Here is a 24756-nt window from a genome sequence, read left to right as displayed (position 1 = left end):
CATCCTACCTTTTGTTTTGTATGCACTAGAGATAATATGAAGCTTTCTATGGGAAAGACTGCATGGTCAATGGGAAACATCTGGATAATTCAAGTAAAAAACAGACAACAAATTCCCACTCTGTTGCCCATTAACAGGTTATGTTTTTATATCAAATTGTCTGACGACTTATGACCATGCCGACTGGACTCAAATATTTCTGGAAAATCTCTAAAAACCAGTTATGGGAGCAAAAAGGATTTCAAAGGTTGTGCTAAAACTATTCAGACACAAAAGGTGGAACAGGCAATCATTTTTAACAGAAGGTACCATTTCATCATCTATGTAAGCATTTTACAGTCGCTTCTGTACATGTCCTATGTACATGACACCATAGCATGAGGTTGTTTCATATTAGCACAAGGTTTTGCTATAGTAACAGTGGCACGAGTGTCTCGATGGCACAAGTAGGAAGCAGACATGAATGAACATTTGGGATTTTACATCCACTACATAGTAATAAAAGACAACATAAATACATTTAGTGAGCAATTAAGACAGCATCATATTTTTTTTCTGAATAATATTTAATGAAGCAGGAACTTTGCTCTTTTGACAAAAACCTAATGAAAAGAAGGAATACAGTATTAATTAGTTTGTTATTAAAATGTTAAAGGTTGTTAAGGTTGAGAAGGAATGCTATGCAGATATGGTCTAGAAAATAGATTTCTTTTTTGCAGACATTAAGCTTATGTTAAATGATTTTAAAATAAAAATGATTTAGAACAAATATTTGGAGTGTTTGGTTATCACACTAAAACATTTAGGACACATTGTTGGTGATAACAGAATGTAAGCTCCTTGAGAGCAAGGACTGTTTGGATTTTATCTTTGTATCTACAGCACAGTCTAGTGCATGCCTTACAGCAGTCACTTAAATGCTTGTTAAATCAATGAAAGCATTAAAGTGAGAAATGTGACAATGATGGGCTCAAGGATTCATCAGTATGTATGAGAGTCATACATACAAGAGTCATGTATTCTGAAAAACCATACAGAGATGCCTGCCAAATTCTCTGAAGATGGAATTTTCACCAGTCTTTGCTTTGATGAGATTCAGCCACTATTTTAAGATGAATTTAACAGATTCATAGTGTTATGACTGTGATTGCTGTGATAGCTGTGCTCTCAAGCTTATCTGTGATTTTTTGTGGTCACAGTAGGAAAGTGTAGTGATGTTGCTTGAAGTAATTATACACTGCATTGCTACAATTCCTTTTGGATAGTGTAGGAGTAGTTGTGTCATGTCAGTCTATCATTATCACACAGATAATACTGTATACATAATAAGACAATATTAAAAAGATAGATTTCAATATTTGAGTGATTTGGCTATTTTAAATAAAATCAAAGTTGAAACCACTTCTAGGTTATTTCCCTTAGTTAATAAAATGCTGTTTGGATGAAAAAATACTAACATTATAAAATCTAAAATCTAAAGTAAAAATACAAAATTGATGAGAACTTTTAACTTGGAGATATCTTGTACTTTGGTTTCATGACTTTTGCTGGACTTATGCTGTAGATGTGTGTCTACATGAAGAACAGCCTTAACGTGAGTTACTTTACAGAATGTACTTTTAACAATACAGACATTTTGGAGCATAAAGGAGGACCAGGATATATCTTGAATATGAATGGTTCAGATTGTTGATTTAAGTTCATAGTATTAAACATAGTATAAAAGCCTCTAACATATAAAATAGTTTGAGGAAGGACTGCTTTTTCTCCTGAAGACACAGATTTTTCTTTATTGTGTATTAAAAAGGCAGCTATGTCAAATATTTTGAGTTATCAAATTCCCCCAATATAATGAAATACTTGCCCAAGGGAAGTCATTTTTTCTTCAAAGCAGCACGAGATAAATATATAAATGTTTCTTGTAAATTTCCAATTCCTTAAAACATAAGTTTCAGTAACTGTTATTTTAAGGAAATATTCGGTTTTAAATATTTTGGATTATTTAGATAGTTGAAAAAGTTTTAGATGACAAGATGATTAACATAGATGCATTGGGTAAAATGCTTTTTCAGTCTAAAGTTACTTCTACAATTAAGGACAGAAGGACAAATTTTTAATAAAACAAAATTAATCCTGGTCATACTAAAGGAAAAAAGGGAACTTGTATTTGATTCAAAAGGAAGAAAAAATCTACCCCAAATATAAAATATTTTTTACTGCATATTTAGGAAAACACAGCATGGCATTAGTGGATCGAGAGCTGGCCTTGAAGACTCAGGTTCAATACCTGTCTCTGACTGGGCAAGTATATTAAACTCTCAGTGCCTTAGGCAACTAAGCCCATAAAATACAAATCAGTTTCCATTCTGCATTGGTTGAGAAAATTCCCACACTAGGAGTTATCCACCCTGACAAAATCAGAGGTCTGGATAAAAAGAAATAAGAAACCATATAGTTTACATCCAATATCTTTGGTCAAGCCTCATTTCATACTCCATTAGTTTCTGCACCTTAGCCTTGAAGAATAGCAATGAAAGTACCCATTTCCCTTGGTTGAAATGTTACATTTATCAACTAGCCTAAAATATTGTTACATCTTCAATTGGGCACTCTGGCATCTCAGATACCTGACCTCAGTAATGACTGTTTTATTAACACCCCTCCTTCCTATTTAAGAAACTATTTATTTTTGAAAATCAGGTGCCTGGTGCAGAGCCAGAAAATTCCTCTTATTCTCCTGAGAACTATTTTTCTTTTGTTAGCAATAAAATTGAGGAAATCTATCCTTTGCTCTCATCGAGTCATTTTTATGCTGTATTCATATAGGTCTCTTTTCAGTTCTTTTCTCCTTAGCACCTGCGGTATTTATTCTGCAGTTCTCTCACAGCCTCCTATCACTGTCAATATTGGGTTCGAAGTTGCTCTTGTGCATTAACCTACTCTGTTCTCTCTTGCAATTGATGTTTCTTTCTTGGTAACTATTGTATGACCAATGTGTAAGTGAACTTTGATGGGTGGATTGGAGGAATGAGGGGAGGGAGTGACAAAGGGGGAATTTAGACAAGCAAGGACACTGAATTGAAGATTAGATGTAAGATTTTCTGAAGTAGGCCAGGAAGGTTTTCATAGGAAGGAAAGATCCCCAAAATTTTAGTGGGAACATTCATTGAGCTTTCCAAATGTCTTTCCTAATAGACTAGCATCTACTAGGTAGAGGATGATTTATTTTTTCCATTGAAAATACATTAAATCAGTTGTCTTTTTAGGACTTGCATTTCCTACCTCATTCCCACACACCTGGTTTCAGAATGAACATTGGCTGCTGGAAATATATGCAGCAATTATGCAGTTAAATCTAAAACTTGGCATTAAAAAAGGATGTTTCGGTGACTTAATGGCACTTTGTTACTGCTTAATAAACATTTACTTTTGACTTGTTTATAGTTTAATATCATGACTCTTTACATTTGCATAAGTTTTAAAACTTGTTTACTATAATACAAAGATAATGTACTATGAGTTTTTAAAAATAGACTTTAAAATGAACAGGAAGACTTTGCTAGTTCTATAGAGAGAATGTGCATAGCATGGATCATTTTGTTGCTAGTGAATCCTGTATAGTAGTAGGCTATGTCTAAGAAATTTAGATCATATGAGTCCATATTTGCTTTTAGTTTGCTATTAAAGGAAAAAGATACACAGGTCTAATAAGCAGCATGAAAGGCAGCATGGCTTAGGGAATAGAAGGCCAGACTCAGAATAAAAAAAGACCAGGGTTCAAGTCCTGTTTCTGACATATACTAACTGTGGGACTGGGAGGGAGCAAGTCATTTAACACTTCTGTGGCTCAGGCCACTCTAAGATAAGTTATAGAAAAGTTGCTACTACAGATTGGTGGACACTGGAGTTCTCCACATTGATGAAATAACATGACTAGATCTCCTCATTCACTACCCTCATACATATCAGAATTCAGTGCAATACAAGGAAGATATTGATTTTACAGGCCTATCTCATAAGATTAAGGATGAATCTACTTGCAGTCACTGAATTGAACTGAAGTTTTAGATTCCATTGGTAAACTAGGCCAGTAAAAAAGAGGCCCATAATTAGCACAAACTGGTGCTTTCAGTTGACTTCCAGATTCCTGTTGATTCTTGATGTACCAGTTCCAGTTCCAGAAACCTGCAGACTTGGGTCTGTCAGAGTTTCAATTCATTCTAAGGGCATTATATAGAGTTGTACAAATAGAGGTGCCAGAGAAGGCTGGGAGCAATTTCACCAGGAACTTTGGAGGAAGAGGAGAACATCTATAATGAAGACATAAAGTAATTGATTCCAAAATGCCAATCTTAAAAGGTACTGCTTTGACTTCATAGTTGGTAGCAAGTAGTAGAAAGGTGAGACTGATCTTTCTTTCCAAGTCCATCTTTATTACCTCTTCCTTTCCTTACAAATTCCTTTCCTCATTTTGCCTCACAAAGTACACAGTGAGGGTACTTTATAGATTGGGTGATTTCTTTCAACTCATATTGTTGTTACTTTGCCTACACCTGTCCAAACTGCTTACAGGCTTACCATTTTCATTGTGCCTACACCAGAGTCAGTACTTCTTGGATCTGTTCCTCACTCCATTGTCCTTTTTTTTTCTTAAAGAAAAAAAACCCACCTTGGTATGTAAAAATGACTTTATGCAACACAATCTTTTGTTTCTAAAAGCACACTTCTATGATGAAAGGGTTGTTCTAGTAGGCAAGTTCTCATTGATATTAAGGGGCTAAGTCCCTTTGTTATCATTAGGTTTTGATCCCTAGAACTTATGATGGTTCCCATTCAGAATGATATTGCTATGGCAGGCTGGACTCTATCTTTGGAAAAGGGAAAACACTAGCATATGAGTAAAATACATATGGAAGGGGAATATTGAGATACATATAGTAAAAATTCAAGAGACCTACATAGCTATAGAGACCTCAGCTCATCCCATGGAACTAGACAGTACCCAGTCACAGAATTTCTTTATGGATGGGAATGTTTTTACAAATGATTTCTTGAACAGAGGATTTACAATTAGATTTATATTCTCAATTCTGAAATTCTTATTAATATGTATCTCTTTTTATGTATATAAATATATGTACATGTATACTAAATATATATATATATATTTCCTTGTTTAAAAACATCTTATTAACTTATATTTTCTTTCCCATATTTCCCTTTTGTTTCATTTGTAACTCCTGGTCATCCCGTGTTGCCCTATTATTAAAGAAGGGTTTTTCTTTATTAAAAAAATATATATACATGTTTATAGGCTAAAAGCTTTTAAGACTAGCAAAGAAGTTATGCATAAATGGCAATAATAGAAAAATAAACATTTATTCAATTATGTCAGGCAAGTAGCATAAATGATTAGTGAAATCAATAAATAAATGGTAATATTCCTTAAATTGGAATTTAACAATTTAGGAAGTGCTCTAAGATTTTGGGATTTAGAACTCTCCCCTTTTTATTGGTAATGTGCCTTCTTTTCAAATTTCCATTTTCATTCAAGTTTCATAGGACTCATTTCAGGAGAAAAGAAGGTAGGTAGGTAGGAAGGAAGAAAAAAAGGAAGGAAGGAAGGAAAAAGGAAGGAAGGAAGGAAAGAAAGAAAAAGAAGAAAGGAAGGAAAGAAGGCAGGAAGGAAGGAAGGAAAGAATGTTGGTTTAACAAGCTGTTTTTAGAATCTTAAGAAAAATTTAAAATCCACATGAATTTAAAGACAAAACAAAATACTTTCAAAATAAAAAAAAAAGAAGAGCAAAATTTTGCTGTAATATGGCTATTAAGTAAGAAAATCATTAAGAGCTCTTTGCTTTTAATATTATAAGCAAAATTGTCAATAAAAATACAAATTTCCATAGACATTTTCCTAAAGTTTGATTTTTCCCCCTGTACTTGTTTGGTATTATTAACAGGCAACTTCTCTAGAGGAATAGAGATGAAACCAACTATTTAAAAATGAATTTTGGGGAAAAACAATCTAATCTCTTATTAGGTTAGAATAGTAATTTATATGCCCTTTAAAAAAATTCTATGAAATTACAGTTCTGATTTCATACAGACAATGTGGTGAAATTCATAGCAACTCATCCATTTTACTATCTATTTTCTAGGAAACTAGGTATTTAAAAATCAGAATTTCATTTATTAATGTTACATTATTTTGATAAACATTTGTCGATTTTACATTCTTAGAATAAAAATGTTAAACAATCCATAATCTTCTTCAGTCTCCTCTTAAGGGAAGATTTCTTCTTACTGTTTTTAATACATCTTAAAAGTACTTGCAAGTACATTTTATTTTTGTTTCAGAAGAACAATTAGCTTTCTATGTCTTCCTGTCTAATGTATTTCATGTCCAAGTTCTCAGAAGAAGATATAGCTACATGATGCAAAATTATTTTTTTCCTAAATCCAACAATACTAAAATGATTTAATTTTGAAAAAAATTTAGATTATCATAGTATCAATGTGATTCAATTGATAACAGTTGACATGACCATGACTCACTATCAATAATAATTAAAAAAATAAATAACTGTAGCTTACTGGCCAAACATTGCTTTTAATAAACTGGGTAATCACATATGCACACAAAAACTCTCCAGATACTTCCTTATGAATTTTTGGTGGTTTGAGGGAATATATTTAAGCTTTCAAATTATAATTGTTTCCTCTGATAATTTGCCTGTACGTGTGTGATGGCAAATATTTCTTATTAAAGAGTAATCTGGTGCATCCACTCATGGGTGCTAGTATCATCCTGGCCCAATGTGGTTGGTTTTCCCCATTTAAAGAAAAATTTTCTAGTCTTAATTGTTAGTGCTCATTGCAGTCACTCATTCCTCTTTGTGATACACTACACATGCACTTTAGTTTCCACTTTGTTTATGTACTACCAGTGTACTTTGGTTCTGGTAAGTAGTTTAAATGAAGCTGTGTTAGGTGAATTAGGCAAAGACACAGTTGACCTAATAATTTTGCTTATTTTTATTCTAAAATCAAATGATGTGGCCAAGCAAACCTAGTGGCAATCCATATGGTTGCTAGATTTAAAAGAATTAACTGATCATCCATGTCATAGATTATTTCTTTTGAGATCCAGAAATTCTTTGCTCACTGACAAGTGTCAATAAGCATTAAGTTGTGGGTAATAGTAAGGAATATCCCCTAGAGACAATAACCTCCAGGTTACTTTCAGTACACTCTCCAGATCATCTTGGAAGCCTTCCAAGCCACCCCCACCAAATATCTCTTTGTGAAATTGTTTGCCTGAGGAATAAAGTGTTTTTCTTTTTCTGCTAAAGACTTTTGACCATAAAAAATTAGGGAGAATTGGAGGAAGGGCTTGGGGTAGAAGAATTTCTTAAGAATTTCACCCCTAAAATAGCCTTTCCTTAAAACTCTCAGACTGAAGAGGGGGATTTTCTGATAGAAGGCTTTCAAAATCATGGGTTGTAGAGTTAGTGTCTTTGGGCAAAACCTGGGGTAGAATTAACAGATACATCATTGGTGAACTTTTTGGACAGTAAGACAAATTCACCCCAGAAAACTGTCTGCGCTCTGTTTCATCATGTGCCATGTAGACAAATGACATAATTTTTTTTAAATGAACCCATTATTATAGATCACTCAGAAAAAAAAAAACAAACAACAATACCTCATTTCATGTAGACACATTCTAAAGTGGCTATTGGGTCTTGTTTATATTTTACCTATAGGAAAGTATTTTGGAAAATACCTTTAGGCTTGATTCTGGAAAATTGTCTATAGAAAATACGGACCAACACTTTAAGCATATAAAAACTGTCTCTCATTTAGTCTTAGTTATTGAAAATATCAACTAACAAACAACATAAATAAATGTATGTGATTAATGATCATGACATTATGAGCTATGCTTCAGAACAATTAAACATGAAAATAATTGTAAGTTGAAGCACAGTGGAAAATAGATATGTAAAATTATATTTAATAGTAGAGCTACCTGTATTTCAACTAAGACCCCTGCCCTCCAAATTGCATTCAAAATTGAGAGATAATGACCAGATTCTATTCATAAAGAAATGATATTTTATAAAAGTTTTAAGTTAGATTATAAACACAGACTAATTTAATCATTAAAAGAAAGTGATTTAGTAATAAAACTTGTAATGCAGTTTTTTTTATTAAAAAAAACCCAAAAATATTTTGTGCTTAGATTTTGGTCCATTGTATTCTGAACTGTGTATCTCTCACCAAACATTCACATGTCCTTAATTAAAGTCAAGCAGATTTCAGAGATTTCTGAAAAACTGCTGAAATACAGAAATTTAGAGCAAAAAGAAGGCACACAGGAAATCATCTGAGCCACATTCCTACAGATGAGAAAACTGAGGGGCAGAGAGTTTTGATGACTTCTCTAAGACCAACTAGCTCGTGGCAGAGTACAAAAGAGAATTGAGATTTCATGTTTCTCAGGATAGTAATATTTTTCAGTACATCAACATGTGTTCCATTGGCAATATGGTGGGCATCTTTAGTGATTATTTTCTTTATACCCATCCAAAGATTAAGTGAAGACCCTCTTTAGGGAAAAGAAGTGTCATGTGCCTATTGGAAGGTCTGTACCCTAATGGAGAAGAGGGAGGTAGTTCATGTTGGACTTGAAGAAAATAGAGTAGCTTCTAAGATAAAGGATTTCTCATATTTTAATAAGCTTGGACAAAAATGACCATTAAAATTATTTTAAAATAGAATTTAGGGCAGCATGTTATAAAGCATTGGACTGGGAGCCCAGAGAATGGGGAGCAGGGTTTAGGTCAAGTACTGGTTCTACCATTCATAGACCATGTGTCTTCCAATAAGACAGTTAACTTCATAGGGCCTCAGTTTTCTCATCTGTAACAAGGGGCCACTTATACTTACATTACTTGCCTCAGAGGGTCATTATGTATAAAGTGCTTCATTAATGGTAAAATGCTCTAAACTTCAAGTATATTCTGTTTTTTCATGGTGTCATGGAAAGAAGCTTTGGAGTCAGAGGACCTGAGTTCTAATTTGATATGTGATGCTTATTACCGCTTTGAATTTGTGCAAGTCATTGTACCCCCTGGGCCTCCATTTCTTCATCTGTAAAACAAAGGGAGTGAGACTATATGACTCCTGAGGTTCCTTCTAGCTCTAAACTATGGTCCTTGGTTTATTTTTCCATCATAGATAATGCCATGATAGCTAGGTATTGCCAACTTTTAATATGAAATTCCAAATAACTTAATTTCTGGTCATTAAATCTTGCCTATTCTCATGGGTTATAATTTAAACCACAAATGCCACAATTAAGCAAAGTCAAATAAAAAATGCACCCTATGACATAGCACAGAGAACTAAAAATACTGTATTCCCTTAAATAAACTAATAGACAATGAGTCTTATAATAGAAAGCAAGGTACATGAGATACTTTAAATAGAGGTTGCAATCTTGCAACATAAGTCTGTACAGCTCCTCCTGGCATCAGGCTATGAAGGAAGTACCTGTGTCCCTGGAAATTTAATTCCATATATTCTTGAGATTTTTGGCTCCCCCAAATCCATTATTTACAAATAGATGCATTTTGCAAGCTCGAAGCACCTTTTTTTTCACATTGTTATGAATGCATGCATTGACATTTCATCCTTTCATGTGCAAATTTTAAAATTCATTGGAACCCCCCAAATTGTTAAAACAGTTGAAAATTTGTCTAATTATGAGTGAAAGGATCAAAAATGTCAGACGTTGCAGAATGCCAATTCCTGATAGAGCTCTCTTTATTTTATCCACTGTTGTGAAGTCATTTGTGTTAGGTTGTTACAAAAAGCAGCCTTGACTCTTTATTTAAACAGTACTTAAACTAAACTGTTCATGCCATGCAAAAATAACATCTTATGCACTTGTTTTTGTGGGAGGGGGGAAGGATAGGGGAGGCTTCCCATTTTTAGTTCATAGGCTTTACTAATTGTAGTTTTTAAGAAACAAGTTTTTATTGCTTTTTTAACTAGTCACATGCTGGTTTCACGCGTGGGACAATAACCTGCCTCCCCGGGATTTGAATGAATCTCTGGGGCAAACAAATGGTTTTCCATCTTGCACCCTTCTTCATTATTGTCCTTTTTCACTTCGCCCGCAGCTTGGTAAATGTCTTGCATACAGTTGTGACTTGTGTTTTGTGGGGAGGAAGAGAGAGCACTGGTCTCTTCTCTTAAAGGGTCTCTTCCATCACTATGCTTACTCCCACAGCAGTTTGTGCTGGGGTCTGACTGCCTGTCCTCTGAGGCTCCATGGAGCTCTAAGAAGTCTTCATCTTCTCCAGTGTCTATTTCAGTGAAACTTCTCCTCTCTCTTGACGAGAAAGGAAATAGTTTTTGTTTGGGAAACAGAGGGGATGAACCTTTTGCAGGTCCTTGACAGAGCCCTGAGACCTCAGAGCCCAGCAAGGGTCTCTCCCCCTGGGGAGAATTCTCCTCTAAGAGAATGGTGCTGATATGTTGGGGTGTGGGTAGAGTAAAGTCCGCCATGGTGGTGACTGGCAAGGGCCTGGCAGTGCTAGGTGGAGTCTGGGGGGCACTGCCTCTGCTTTCCTTGAAGTTCACTTTCAGGGACCTGGACTTTAGGGGATTGCTACCTTTCAGAGAACTTTTGGGACTCTCTGTTGCACTGTCAAATTGAAGAGGACCATGCAGCCCAGACTGGGGTACTACTGAGTCTGGGCTCCCAATGGTGTCAATTGGAGTATATTCAAATGTAGCATCTCTAGGGGCAGAACTTTTCTCCCTGGTGAGTGTTAAAAATGGGAGTCCCTTGGTTCTTTGGTGCTCTTCTGTCCCTGTGTGATCAGGGGGGAATCTCATTTGCAAGTGAGTGCTGGCATAGGGTGGGAGGGGTGATCTTTCAGTTTCTGTGAAGTCGGTTGCACAGCTGGTGAAGCTGTCAATGCTAGAAGTGCTCCTCATGTCCATGATGACCTCTGTCTGGGCCACAGCCAGCTGCTCCTGAGGGCAGGCTACCTCCTCCATCTCAATCTCTTCTTTGTACACTGGTGGTTTTTCAGCCTGCTCTTGGTAGTCGGAGGCATTCAAATGTGAGTGGGGCTGTGTAGTCTTAGTGATTTCATTGTATAGCATCTCCAGTTTGTGGGCACTCAAGTGTTGTGGGCTTGAAGAAGTATTATTGAGCTGTTCATGGGAATCTTTCTGACTCACTTCCTGATACTTATTCTCATAGGATTTGTTGGAGCTGGTTTCAGACAATGCTTTCCTGGCCCACTTCCATCGACTTGGAGACAGGTGGTTATCATCTGTTGAGTCCTTAGTGTTGGCAGAATCTCCTACTTTCTCCACAGCCACATCAATAAGTTCCATACTCCGAGCAAAGGCATCTTTTAAGTTCATGGAAACAATACTTCCATTTCTTTTAGCTCGCTCCAGAGCCTCCCTCCTTTTAATTGCCTTCTCCTGACGTTTTTGTTCCTTGTAAAACTCGGAGAAATTGTTCACAATGATTGGGATAGGAAGTGCAATCACTAGCACCCCAGCTATACAGCAGAGGCCTCCCACAATTTTTCCCAATAAAGTTTTAGGGTAGATGTCACCATAGCCTACGGTGGTCATGGTGATGGTGGCCCACCAAAAGGAGGCAGGGATACTGGTGAACTTGGTAGCATCTTCATCCTTCTCAGCAAAAAACACGAGACTAGAAAATATCATTATCCCCATGGCTAAAAAGAGTATCAACAAACCCAATTCATTGTAACTCCGTCTCAGAGTGAATCCTAAAGACTGGAGGCCTGTTGAATGTCTGGCAAGTTTCAGGATCCGGAGTATTCTCATGATACGGAAGATCTGCACCACTCTCCTGACGTTCTGGAACTGGAGCACACTCTTGTTGGACTCAGTGAGGAAAATGGTGACATAATATGGTAAAATGGCCAGCAAATCAATGACATTTAATGGACCTTTAAAGAACTTCCACTTATTTGGTGAGGACAGGAAGCGTAAAAGGTACTCCATCGTAAACCAGGCTATGCAGACAGCCTCAACATGTGCTAACTGTGGGTTGTCATTGGGCTGACCAAATTCGTCCATTTCTTGAAGCTCAGGTAGGGTGTTGAGAGACAGGGCAATGGTGGATAGCACGATGAATAGAATGGATACAATGGCCAAGATCTGGAGGGGAAAAATAAAACATTAATTAGCCATCTACAAATCAAAGAAAAGTTGACATTTAGTGCTTGCAAACAGGGTTTTGCAGTTTATAAAGCCCTTTTCTCACAATAATCCTGTAAGTAGATAGTGCAAGAATAATTAACTCCATTATATAGCAAGGAAACTAAAGATCAGAGAGTTTAAGTGGTTTGCCCAGTTAATAAGGAGGTGGAGCTGGGACTCAAATTCAGGTCTTCTGATTACAAGTCCAATGCTCAGCAGTCAGGGGGTGCAGTGGATAGAACACTGGGTTTGGAATCGGGAGGAGTAGAGTCCAAATCTGATCTCACACATTTTCTAGCTGTGTGACCTTGGGCAAGTCATTTAATCTCTGTCTGAGTTTCCTTAAGTGTAAGATGGGGACAATAACAGAATCTATCTCACAGGGTTATTATGAGGATCAAATGAGACAATAAAAGCAGAGCATTTATCACAATGCCTGGCACAGAATCAATTCCATATAAATTCTTATTCTCTGCCCTTTGCCTTCCCCTTTTTCATGAAATCACAGTATCTTTCACTATTTTAGTTATACAAGGTGGTTAGAAAGCAAATAGGTGTAATTGATCCTCTGATTTAAAAAAAAAAGTGACCCAAAACATGACATATTTGTAGCTGCTGAAGCAGGTAGGTAATGTAGTGTAAAGAGTGCCTAACCTGGAGTTAAGAAGACCTGAGTACAAATCCAGCCATGGAGACTTACCAGCTGTGAGGCCTTGGACCAATCACAGAATCTGTCTGCCTCATTTCCCCCATTTGTAAAATGAGGATAATAATGGCCACTTCCCAGGGTTGTTAGGGGCTAAAGGCATTATTATCTTCATTTTACAGATGAAGAAACTGAAGCTCAGGGAAATTTAAGGACTTTCCCATTATCAAATAATGAGTCATGTGAGAGGTGACAGTCCAGCCCAGGTCTCCTCAGAGTCTAAGTCTAGCACCCTTTCCCCAATATCATTTGGCTTTATTAAGTTGTTCCACAAATCCAATAGTTCTAGTCAGTGGTGCATGTTCAAATTCCAGGTCCCCAAAGAAAGTTTTTTAGGGAAAGCCTCTCCCCAGTCAAACTCATTATCCTTAGAAATGTCAGGCCATTCACCTTGGAAACAAACACCCTTTCACGGGACTTTAGCACCTATAGAGACTATATAAGCATTTATTCAGCACCTAACATATGCAAAGCATTTTGTTAGGTAATGGAGATAAAAAGAAAAAAGAAAGAAGGTTACTTTCTACATTATCTGTGCCCTTGTCTCTAGAATATTCCCTTCCTCACCATTAGTAGTATTTATGAGATTGAAAGCAAAAAGACAAAAAAATTCTTTCCCTCTAAGAATTTATTATCTGAAGCCTGACACTGAGGTAGAATGATTTGTGCATATGACTATATAATATTCAGAAGAAAAAAGGCCATCAAAAGCACAGTTAAGTATTTTCATTTGTAACAAGGGCAATCTCTTTGGATCATGTGCATTGATTGGCTCCATGGGCCATCCCCATCTCAATATAGGAAGCAGTTATACATTCTTTTTCTTGTATATCATTTTGCAGGGGTCAGAAGACCTTGTCCCATTCTCCGTGCAGTCAAAGTCTATGTTCTAACGGGCTTACCTTTGTTACACCTAATTTACATTACTGAGGCAGAGTGTTCCTAGTTTTGGAGTTGACAAATGTACAAGCTATTCTCCGTGAGTAAAGGAAGATTTCATGGAGAAAGCTTTTGGAAGAGAAGTGACAAACATGCACATTAAATATAGGAAGTGACATGTGACATTTACAAATTTAGAAGTGGGGAAAGAAGGGTGAAGTAGATCCAAACAACTTGTAAAGCATGTCAATCTCTGGGACAGGCATTCAATTCTGGCAACTGCCTCTCAAGAAAGGTCTAGCAATTAATCCACAGAAGGGGTAGACTGTGGGTTGGTTACAGAATAAGTTGTAAGGGCAGTATCTAAGAAGGATAGGCTAAGGAGGTTATGGAAGTTATGGAAGAACAAGACTGAGAAAATCTATGTTGTAGAGCTATGAAATAATGAAACAGCATGATCTGACTTTTTCTCATTAAATTATGGACTCCTAGATTTAAACAGAACCTTATCTGTATTTGAAAGAGAAGGCTTGGGTTCAAATTTGGGCTTAGCTATTTATTCTTTGCATGATCCAGCTTCTTTGGGATCTAAAAGTTGAGAGGACTAAGGAGATGTCTAAGATTCTATTCAGTTAAAAATCCCAAAATCCCTTGCAATAGTTTTAGGATAAAGAAAATTAGCATTTCTTTAGCAGAAAATTTTTAGAAACTCAAATACCTTCTCTGAACACACTCTTCTGTCCTTCTACCTCTCCCACTCTCTTATTCTTCTTAAACCTGGCTCTCTGCCTTTATCTTAATCTCTGCTCCCTTGATGCTTCCATTTCCTCCTATTCCATCAAATCTATTCTGGCTTCACTTTGCTCTCTAACTTGTGCTCACTCAATGGTGTGCCACTTATTTCAATGAGTTCCTCTTCTTTAGCCTTGAATCTTTTTTCCATTTGTGTGAACCAGTCTTGGGTATCTATCCCTTACCAATCACATTCTCTGCTCCTACTCTCAAGGTATAGAAAAATGTTTAAGTAAAACACAAAATTGAACTGACTAGGGTCCATTACACATTCATTCCTTTTAACCTCTACTAAGCTTCACTATTTTACAACAATTCTTTCATTAAATTTTTAGAACAAAACATTTTGCTTATTCTGAACTTAAACTACAAACACAGAACATAAAACCATATTCTATTTCATACTGTGAATTTCAATTTTGTACCACTTGCTTTTAAAAAAAGTATATAATAAATTCTACACATTACTTTCAAAACTGTCCTTCTCTGTGCTTTCTTCTGAATTTCCTTCAGTTCCCTGCTTTAAACAAGCTTCAATAGTTCTCTCTTTTTGTTGGCATCATTTTTGCTAACTCTTCTGTCCCTTCCCACCACCTCCTTAGTTAACTGAGAGAAAGAGGGAAAAACCCTTGTAAGAAATAAGCATGGGAGAGGATTCTGGGAAGATGGCAGAGTAGGTCAGAAAATTCCAAGCTCTCAAGATTTTCCCCCACAAGAGTTAAAATAGTACCTTAGGGTGAAGAAAGTATGGGTGGAGACAAATAAGAACAGGGGTATAACCAAGGTCCTCCTGGGACAACTTGAGGTCAGAAGAAAATTACCAGAGGAGGTGGTCCCTCCAAAGAGTAAAACCTCCAGGCTAGGTTCCATTTTAACAGCAAGCAAAAAGCCCTGGGGTTAGGTTATTGGAGAGGCTGCCTCTGCCCCAGCCAAAGGAACTTTTACCCCTGGGATAGTGAGAGGAGTGGGGCAGTTGAGCTCTGGAAGATGGAGTTAACCTCTGCTGACCAGGAACACCAGACCCAGCCGTGCTATAAAGAGCAGTGGGGGCAAGAAGGAACCATCCCATGTGGGGTGAGTGCAGAAGCAGTGGGACAGAAAGCCTCTGGCTGTGGGCACTTACAGGAGGCTGGAGGTTTGGCTTTGGTTTCAGGCTAGAGGGGAGAGCTAAAGAGCTGGGGCAAGAGGCATCATTCCCCATACCCAGGGTTAGAGGTGACTATAAATAATTAAGTTATCACTGCAAAGGAGAAAGAATCCAACCATGGAAACCTATTATGGGAATAGAGATGACCAGGGTTCATCTTCAGAGAAAATTGAAGAAACCCCCAAAGAGTTTGTTACTTGTTACAAATGGTTACTGGCCCAAAAAGAATTTATAGAAGATCTTAAAAAGACTTCAGAAATCAAATGACAGAGATGGAGGAAAAAACTAAAAAAAAAAAAGAATAATCCAAGAAAAATAAGAAGGATATGAAAGGAAAGGCAACCAATTATAAAAGAGGATCCAGAAGAATTGGGCAAAGTGAAGCCAGTGAAATTATAAGAGATCAAGAAATGATTAAACAAAATATGAATAAAAGAATAGAAGGTGAAACATAAGAAAAACAACAGATCTGGAGAATAGATCAAGAACTGAAAGTTATGATCAAAAAAAGAATCTCGATACAATCATACAAGAAATAATTAAAAAAAAATTGTCCTGAAGCATTTGAACAAGGTAGGAAAGTAGAAACAGAAAAAATCCATTGATTACCACTTAAAAAAGATCCTATGAGAAAAACTCATAGGCATATCACAGTCAAGTTCCAAAATGCCCAGCTCAAGGAAAAAATATTAAATGCATCAAGATTAAAACAATTTAAATATGATGATGGCACAATTAGAATTACATAAGACCTAGCCACAGAGACATTAAAGGACCACAGGTCTTGGAACACAACATATCAGAGAGCAAAAGAACTGGGACTCCCCCCCCCCCAAATATCATACCCTGCAAAGTTAAGTATTATCTTTAATGAAAAAAATGGATCTTTGATAAACTCTCAGATTTTCAAGACTTTATTAAAAAATCCTGAACTTAATATACAATTTAACATACAAGAACCAATAGAAATATAATGTACATAACCATTATAAGGGATTCATAAGGATAAACTGTTTACTTTTTATTTTTAAAAATTTTTTGTTTACTTTTTATATATGTAAAATGTATATCTAATATTCTTATTAATAATTGGTTAGTTCAGGGGTGGCTGGGTGGCTCAGTGAATAGAGAACTGGCCCTGGAGTCAGCAGGACCTGAGTTCAAATCCAGCCTCAGACACTTGACACACTTACTAGCCGTGTGACTTTGGGCAAGTCACTTAACCCCAATTGCCCTCCAAAAAAAAAAAAGCAAAAAAACAACAATTGGGTAGTTCATAAGAAAGATTGGGGTAAACCTGAGTATGATATGAATTTAAAAAGTAAAACCATTTAGGAACAGCTTAAAAGAGTAATTATTTTATACCAATAAGGTGCAAGAGGAAGAATTGATACACAGGAATTAGATGGGGGAGGAGGGCGGGTAGTTCTGGCAACCTACTTTCATTGGCAATGAGTTTAAGAGGGAACAACACACACACACAAACACACACACATATATATTTAAAAGAGTAATAAAAATCTTATAAATTTAGAAGAAATAAAATGGTAGGGGCATAAGGAGGGGGATGGGGACAAGGATGGGATTTTTAGAGGGGAGGGTGAGGGAATAGGTAAATAGGGGTATAGAAGGGTGTTTAGATTAATGGAAATGGGAGGATAGGGGAAGGATCCTTGGAGGGGGGTAGGCAAAGTCATAGGAGGGCAAGGTAGTGGGTAAAAGTAAAGTAGAAGAGGCAGGAGGAATAGAAAACAAGAGATATGCACATACATAAAAACAAAGATCAGGAATAGAATAGGTTTGGGAAAGTATACATCTACATATGTATCTATATATGTGTATGTATATATCTATTGCTATGGAGAAACATATCTAAAGTTTATTGTAGTCTTCTGAGGGGTGGGGAGGACATGTATATATTTATAGCTATAGAGAAACATATCTAAACTTTATTGTGGCCTTCTGGGGAGGGAAAAAAAGAACAAAATAAAAAAGTGCACAGCAGAAAACAAAAGAAAACTCACAATGAAGTAAAGATGGGCCATTCTCCACACAATGAGTATATTTATGATATAGGCTTTCTTGAAATGAAAATTTATTGTTATATATTTTGAATCCTTCTTATCGTCTGCTATGCACATGGTATGCTTTTCTTTTTTCCTAACTTTGTATTTAAGTTCCAATATTTAAGTTTGTGATCTGTTTTTGTTTCTTTTTTCTATTCTGTATCTATGTTCTGGCATTTGAGTCTAAAATAACATAAAAAAATTAAATTAAAAATGAAATAAGCATAATTAAGCAAAATAAATCCATACAATGGCAATGTCCAGAAAAAATTATATTTTTGCACCTTTTTTCCATTACTTCTCTTTCAGAAGATGAGGAACATGCTCCACCAAAGGTGTCCTGGAGACATAGATGGTTATTTCCTTGATCAGAGGTACATTTTTCAAAGTTGTTTTTTTTATAATGTTGTCCTTGTATAAAGTGCTCTCTTGATCCTGCTCATTTAATTTTGTATCAATTCATACTACCCAGGATCCTCCAAAATAATTTTATAACTTCTTAGGGAACAATAATATTTGATTACATACCTGTATCAAAATTTGTTTGGTTTATTCTCCAATTATCTAAGAGGAAATTTAAGGTTCTTTTTAAATTTTAGTTCCCTTTTGTTTTTGATCCTCTTTTCAGGTTCAGGAAGTTTCTTTTGCTTAAGACTACTCTTTTCCATGCATTATCTTTCCTTTTAATCCTCTTTTTCTTTTGGACATTGCTTGATATATTTCTAAGTCAAATTCTTTGTGTGTGTCTTTTTTTTGCCTTTTGGAGGGCAATTGGGGTTAAGTAACTTGCCCAATGTTATATGGCTAGTTTTTTTGTGTTGGTGTTAAGTGTCTGAGGCCTGAACCAAACTCAGATCCTCCCCACTCTGGGGCCAGCGCTTTACTCACTGTGCCACCTAGCTGCCCCATGTGTGTCTTCTTTATTTATTTCAGATAATGAATAAAGTTCATTTGATGGCCACTCTCCTATTTCTATCTCTATATTTGCATATTCTTCTCATATACCAAAATATGAAATAGCAAATTCTCCCATTCCTGACTTCTTCCTCCTTTATACCCTAGTATATCACTTTTCATATATTCTTTTTTATTTTCTCTCTTCAGTCTCTAAGAACAGAATGAATCCACCCCTAGATTCTGTGCTTTTGAAAAAAAAATTAAATTTTTAAAAGCATTTTCTTCTTTTAAAATTTTGAACTCCAAATTCTTTCCCTCTCCCCTACTTCTCCACCCACTGTTAAGACAAGCAAAATGATATCAATCATATATGTGAAATCATGCAAAACACATTTCCATATTAAACAGAAAGCAAAAAAAAAAAAGCAAGAAAACCACACATCAATTTGCACTTTGAGTTCCCCAGTTGTCTCTCTGAAGGTGGACAGTATCCTGTCATTATGAGTCCTTTGGAACTGTCCTGGACTGCTGCACTGACCAGAAAGAGTAAAAAAGTCTTTCACAGTTGATTATCATCACAACATTATTTCTGCTATGCACAATCTCCCAACTCTTCTCACTTCACTCTGCATCGGTACATACAGATCTTTCCGTTTTTTCTGAAACTACCCCATCATCATTTTTTGAATAGCATTTTATTTTTTCCAATTACATGTAAAATAATTTCAACATACATATTTTAAAATTTTGAGTTCCAAATTCTCTCCCTACTTCCTTCCTCTCACCCCTCCCTGAGATGGTAAGCAATTTGATATAGGTTATACATGTGTAATCATGCAAGATATTTCTAAATTGGTCATGTTGTGAAAGAAAACACAGATCAAAAAGAAAACCACCATGAAAAAAATAAAGTGAAAATAGTATTCTTAAATCTGCATTCAGATTTCATCAATTTTTTCTCTGGAGGGGGATAGCATTGTTCATCATGACTCCTTTGGAATTTTCTTGGATCATTATATTGCTGAAAATAGCTAAGTCATTCAGAGAGTTGATCATCATATAATATTGCTGTTACTGGATTCAGTGTTCTCCTGGTTCTGCTCACTTCACTTTGCATCAGTTAATGTAAATCTTTCCAGGTTTTTCTGAAATCATCCTGCTCCTCATTTCTTACAGCACAATAATACTCCATCACAATCATGTACCACAACTTGTTCAGTCATTGCTCAATTGATGGACATCCCCTCAATTTCTAATTCTTTTCCTCCACAAAAAGAGATGCTATGAATATTTTGGTATATTTGGCATATATATATATATTGGTATATATACCTACTTGTTATCTTGGTATTCAAAGCTCTCTAAAATTTAGCTCCAATCTACCACTCTAGCCTAATTTTATTTTGCTTCCTTTCACACACTTTACATTCCAGTGCAGTTTTTTTCAATCCTCTCTCACATTTAGCTATGCTTTTGTATGCATAGTATCTTTTTGATCCCAAACAAACCTGCCAAGACTCTTTCTACAACTCTTACCTGTTGAAATTCTGCCCTTCCTTCAAGGTCCAATTTATATTGTCCCCTCAGATAGAAGTATAAAGTCTCTCTTTTTTCTCTGTATAATCTCTATGGACTCATGATATTCTAACTTTTTGTGAACCCCTCTTATCTTCCCTAATACAATGTCAGCTCCTTTACAGTAAATATTGTATTTTTGCATCACCAACCTTAGCATGGTGCCTCTAACACCACAGACTGCTTAGGAAATGTTTGTTGAACTAAGTGGTATTGGATTACTCTAAGAGCAAGATGAAAAACCTCTCCCCAATGGACTTGATTTCTTTTGACCTTGGTAAGTACCTTGTGAGAAGTTATTAACTTGGTTACAACTACTGCTGCCCAGAGAATAATTTATGTGCCAGATGGCTATCCCACTTAAAGCAGAGTTGCTGAGCTGTGTGTATAGTGGTTAATCAACTGGTAGGAAATTCAAAGGGCAGTGATAATAGATTATAACTTTCTCTAAAGCCTCTGGCTCAAGTGAACATTGGAACATAACAAAAAAATTTACTTTTAACTCCCCTCAGAAGTTTTCCTCTTTTTTTGTCCTCTCCCTTTATCTTTTCCTCTTTCTTTGCTTCTCTTTCTCTCATATGAGGTGTCTTTCTATGTCTCTCTTTCTCTTCTCTTTAGCATTTTTAGAGGAGGAATGGTACTTAGAGGTCACCTAGTCCAACTTCCTCATTTTACAGATGAGGAAACTGAAACCCTGACAAGTTGAATGACTTATAGAGTTTGTAGAATATTAGAGCTAGAAAGGCTCTTAGATATAATTTAATTTAGTGTTTTCATTTTATGTATGTAGAAACTGAGTTGAGAGAGCTGCAGTAATTTGTCTAAGGTAATACAGAAGGAAAGTGGTGGAGCCTGGACTTGGACATTTATCCAAGGTCTGCAGCTACTGTCTCTTCCTGTTTTTCTTCTGTTTTCTGTCCCTTCCTATCTCCATTTACCTTTTAGCCTTTTCTTCTCCTCTTCTCTCCTCCTCCTCCTCTCTAAGCAGGCCATAACATGAAATATCAGTGTGTGCTCAGCCATGTATATGCATACTCATTGAATTAAAATTTAAGGTCCATACCTGTCGTATCTTAGGCAAGTCTCTCTGAGCCTTCAATTCCTCAATTGTAATTAAGTTGCTTGGTTTTTTTTTTCCTACTTTAGTATGGATCTATTTTTTTTTGTGTGGGATTTTTGTTGTTGTTCCATTGTGTCTGATTCTCTATGACCCCATTTGGGATTTTCTTGTCAAAGATACCAGACTGGTTTGCCATTCCTTTCTCCAGCTCATTTTATACATAAGACACTAAGGCAAACAGGATTAAGAGACTTGTCCAGGGTCAAACAACTGGCAAGTGTCTGAGGCCAAATTTGAACTCATAAAGATGAGTTTTTCTGATTCTAAGCCCAATGTTCTACCCACTTCACCATTCAGCTGCAGGATAGGGGACTTTAAAAGGAAAAGTTGTCCCTCCACTGCCCTAAATGACTCTACAGGCCAAATACAGAAATTCCTCCAAGAAGGATATGCAGAAATTCATGACATTAGTGTATCCAGTTTACTAATGGGCAGTCAGGGATATTCAGGCACATCAATAACTTGAATGAATGGCAACAATTGTATATGCACAGAATGTGATTCAGTGAGACTTATAATCAATCAACAAGGCTTTGTTAAGTGTCTATGTGCCAGGTACTATGCCAAGTGCTGGGGATAAAAAGCCAAAATTAAAGCAGTCCCTGTCCTTGAGGAGCTTCCATTCTACTGAAGGGGAAGCAACATGTAAACACAAAATATATACAAAGTAAATAAAAGTATACTGAGTCACCATTCTTACTACATTAAGTCATATGTCCTTACGATCATAAGAACACAGTTCTCCCTGGGTATTTTATAATTGATTACAGTAATTGTTTGCAGGATCACATTAGATCTTAGGTTCAATTATCTGGTATTTATTTATTTATTTTTATTTTGCTTTTCTAAATTCCAGTATCTTTTAACCTTAAACCATTTTATTGACCAGGATTTCACATCATAATTATTCAAAGACTGGTGATCTAGGTCATATAACATCCATATCTGACTTTCTGTCTTGTTGCTCACTTGTCTCCCTTTGGGAGTATTTTTTTTCCCCAGTGCCTTTAGTCTGAATGGGCAAGGAGAAATGGGCAATGAAGGGCAAAGAGAAAAATTAAAATGTTCAGTGAATTGATTTTTTCCCCCTTTTAACACTGAAGGTGGGGTAAATGTTAAAATTGGGAAAATCTATGGATTTCATTCATTTATATTAATCATATATTAAAAATGCAAGGATTGGTTAAATCCAGACATGTAATATTTTGCAATATTTTAAAATTACTACAGTTTGGTTATTTGTGACTCAATGTATGGTATAGTGAAGCAAATGTTAGATTTCTAGTCTTTGGACCTGGGTTCCATTCCTACCTCTTTTACTTACGACTTGCACCACCTTGGACAAGTCAACTAATCTGGTCCTTAGTTTCCTCATATGTAAAATGATCAGGTTTGATGAAATAACCCCTAGTTTTCTTTCTAATTCTAAATACGTGGATAGGATTGATATTTGTTTCAGGAATATAGCCATTATGGCAAATAAACAGAAAAATCATTGAGAAGGGAGGAGTGGAGAAGGGAGGAGTCATGATGTAATTTCATCACTGTGAAGTATTTCTGGTGTGGAAACTCCTACTAATGAAGATCTGTGATTGATGGTCCTAGAGAGTTGCTTGGGGGCATTGAAATGTTAAATTACTTGCTGAAGATGATATATACTAGCCACCTAAGTGACACAGTGTGTAGAGCACTATGCCTATAGTCAGGAAGCTCAACTTCTGGAGTTCAAATCTGACCTCAGATAATTACTATCTATCTAACCTTGGGCAAATCACTTAACCTCTTCACTTCAGTTTCCTCATCTGTAAGAATGAGGATGTTAAGGGGCAGCCAGGTAGCACAGTGAGTAAGAACACCACCGGCCCCAGTGTTGGGATGACCTGGGGATCGAATCTGGGCTCAGACACTTAGCACCCACCCAGAAACACCTGGCCATGTAACCTTGAGCAAGTTACTTAACCTCAATTGCTTAGCGGCCACCAGGTGGCTCAGCAAGTAAGAGCACCAGCGCCAGTGTTGGGATGACCTGGGATCATCATCCGATCAAATCAAATACTCAGCACCACACCCAGAAATAACTGGCCGTGTAACCTTGAGCAAGTTACTTAACACCAATTGCTTTTTAAAGAAAAAAAAAGAATGAGGATATTAATAATGCCCTCCTCCCAGGGTTGCTGTGAGGGTCAAATAGGATAATATTTGTAAAGCATTTAGCACAGTGCATGGCACACAGTTAGTGCTATATAGATATTAAATTTTATTATTATAAAGATAATGATTTAGAAACAGATTTTGAATCAAGGTCTTTCTACCTTTAAGGCTAGCTATCTATCTACTATGCCACACTGCCTCTCAGGAAAAGAATTACTGAAAGGGGAAAAACAGTAATCAACTCCTATACAATCTCTGATTTAAACAGTAGTTTAAGTGAATTATTATTTTTTGTTGTTGTTGCAGATTTGATTTAATTTATCAGAAACCATTTACACTCATTTTGGGAAAATTGTATGGTTCAAATATCTTGTAAGGTCTGGTGCTGTACCAGAGAGATAGCATTACAGACAAATTATTTAACATACACCAAAGATGATGTGTGCTGTAATAAAACCAATGAAAATTTATTATGCCATTGGAGTTTTATCACAATAAATAAAATAGATTTAAGATGGTACAATAAACTAAAGGGCACATGAGTCTGGAACTTTATTCAGATATACAAATAGGTATAGAGAAGTGAGAAATTGACTTAAAGTCAGGAAGAACTGGGTCAAATTCCTAGCTCTGGTACATATTGGCCATGCGACCATGTGTCAATTGATTAACCTTTCAGTACTCTAGGCAATTTTCTAAGGTGGTAAGTTGTAGAGAAAGTGGTGACCTGTGTAGAGGGTGTTTCCTCATCTTGGAGTTCTCTCTACTAATGAAATAATAGGTCCACTCCCTATCCTATCTCATGATAAAAGATTATTGCTTTTAGATATGATTTTGTTAGCATTAATATAAACCTACTTTACTCCCATCTTTACTTTTCTTTTTCCTCTCAAAATTGCCACCATCCTGAGCTAGCAATAATGAAGAAAATTTATTTCCCATTATACTTATAAAGTCATATCTAAGAATAATAATCTTTTGTTATAAGACCGCATAGGAAATAGACCTGTGATTTCATTGACATAGAGAACTCCTGATTATTGATAGCTTTAGGAATATAGATGGATCAGGATTAAATTTAGGCACAAAGATTTATTTATCACAGTTACACATGCCAAGAAAAGATCAGTACAGAAGGAATTACATGTATGACTGA

General features: G+C 36.1%; 2 protein-coding genes across 2 annotated transcripts in view; both read right to left on the bottom strand.

Annotated features, from left to right (window-relative positions):
* TERF1 (telomeric repeat binding factor 1) overlaps window positions 1-24756 on the bottom strand; it is a 207246-nt gene that overhangs the window by 118693 nt on the left and 63797 nt on the right. The window lies entirely within an intron of this gene.
* Window positions 7689-24756, bottom strand: part of KCNB2 (potassium voltage-gated channel subfamily B member 2) — a 504596-nt gene continuing 487528 nt past the window's right edge. The window contains exon 3 of the mRNA XM_069100114.1: window positions 7689-12225. Within this exon, the coding sequence (XP_068956215.1) occupies window positions 10063-12225 (2163 nt within the window). The 3' untranslated portion in view covers window positions 7689-10062. The remainder of the gene's footprint in view (window positions 12226-24756) is intronic.

Source organism: Petaurus breviceps, unplaced genomic scaffold (genome assembly GCF_028583685.1).
Source record: "Petaurus breviceps papuanus isolate PSGF00001 unplaced genomic scaffold, PetGlider_PUasm1.0 38, whole genome shotgun sequence".
Lineage (NCBI taxonomy): Eukaryota > Metazoa > Chordata > Mammalia > Diprotodontia > Petauridae > Petaurus > Petaurus breviceps.
The sequence above is the reverse complement of the archived record's forward strand: the minus strand, read 5'-3'. Positions and strand labels throughout refer to the sequence as shown.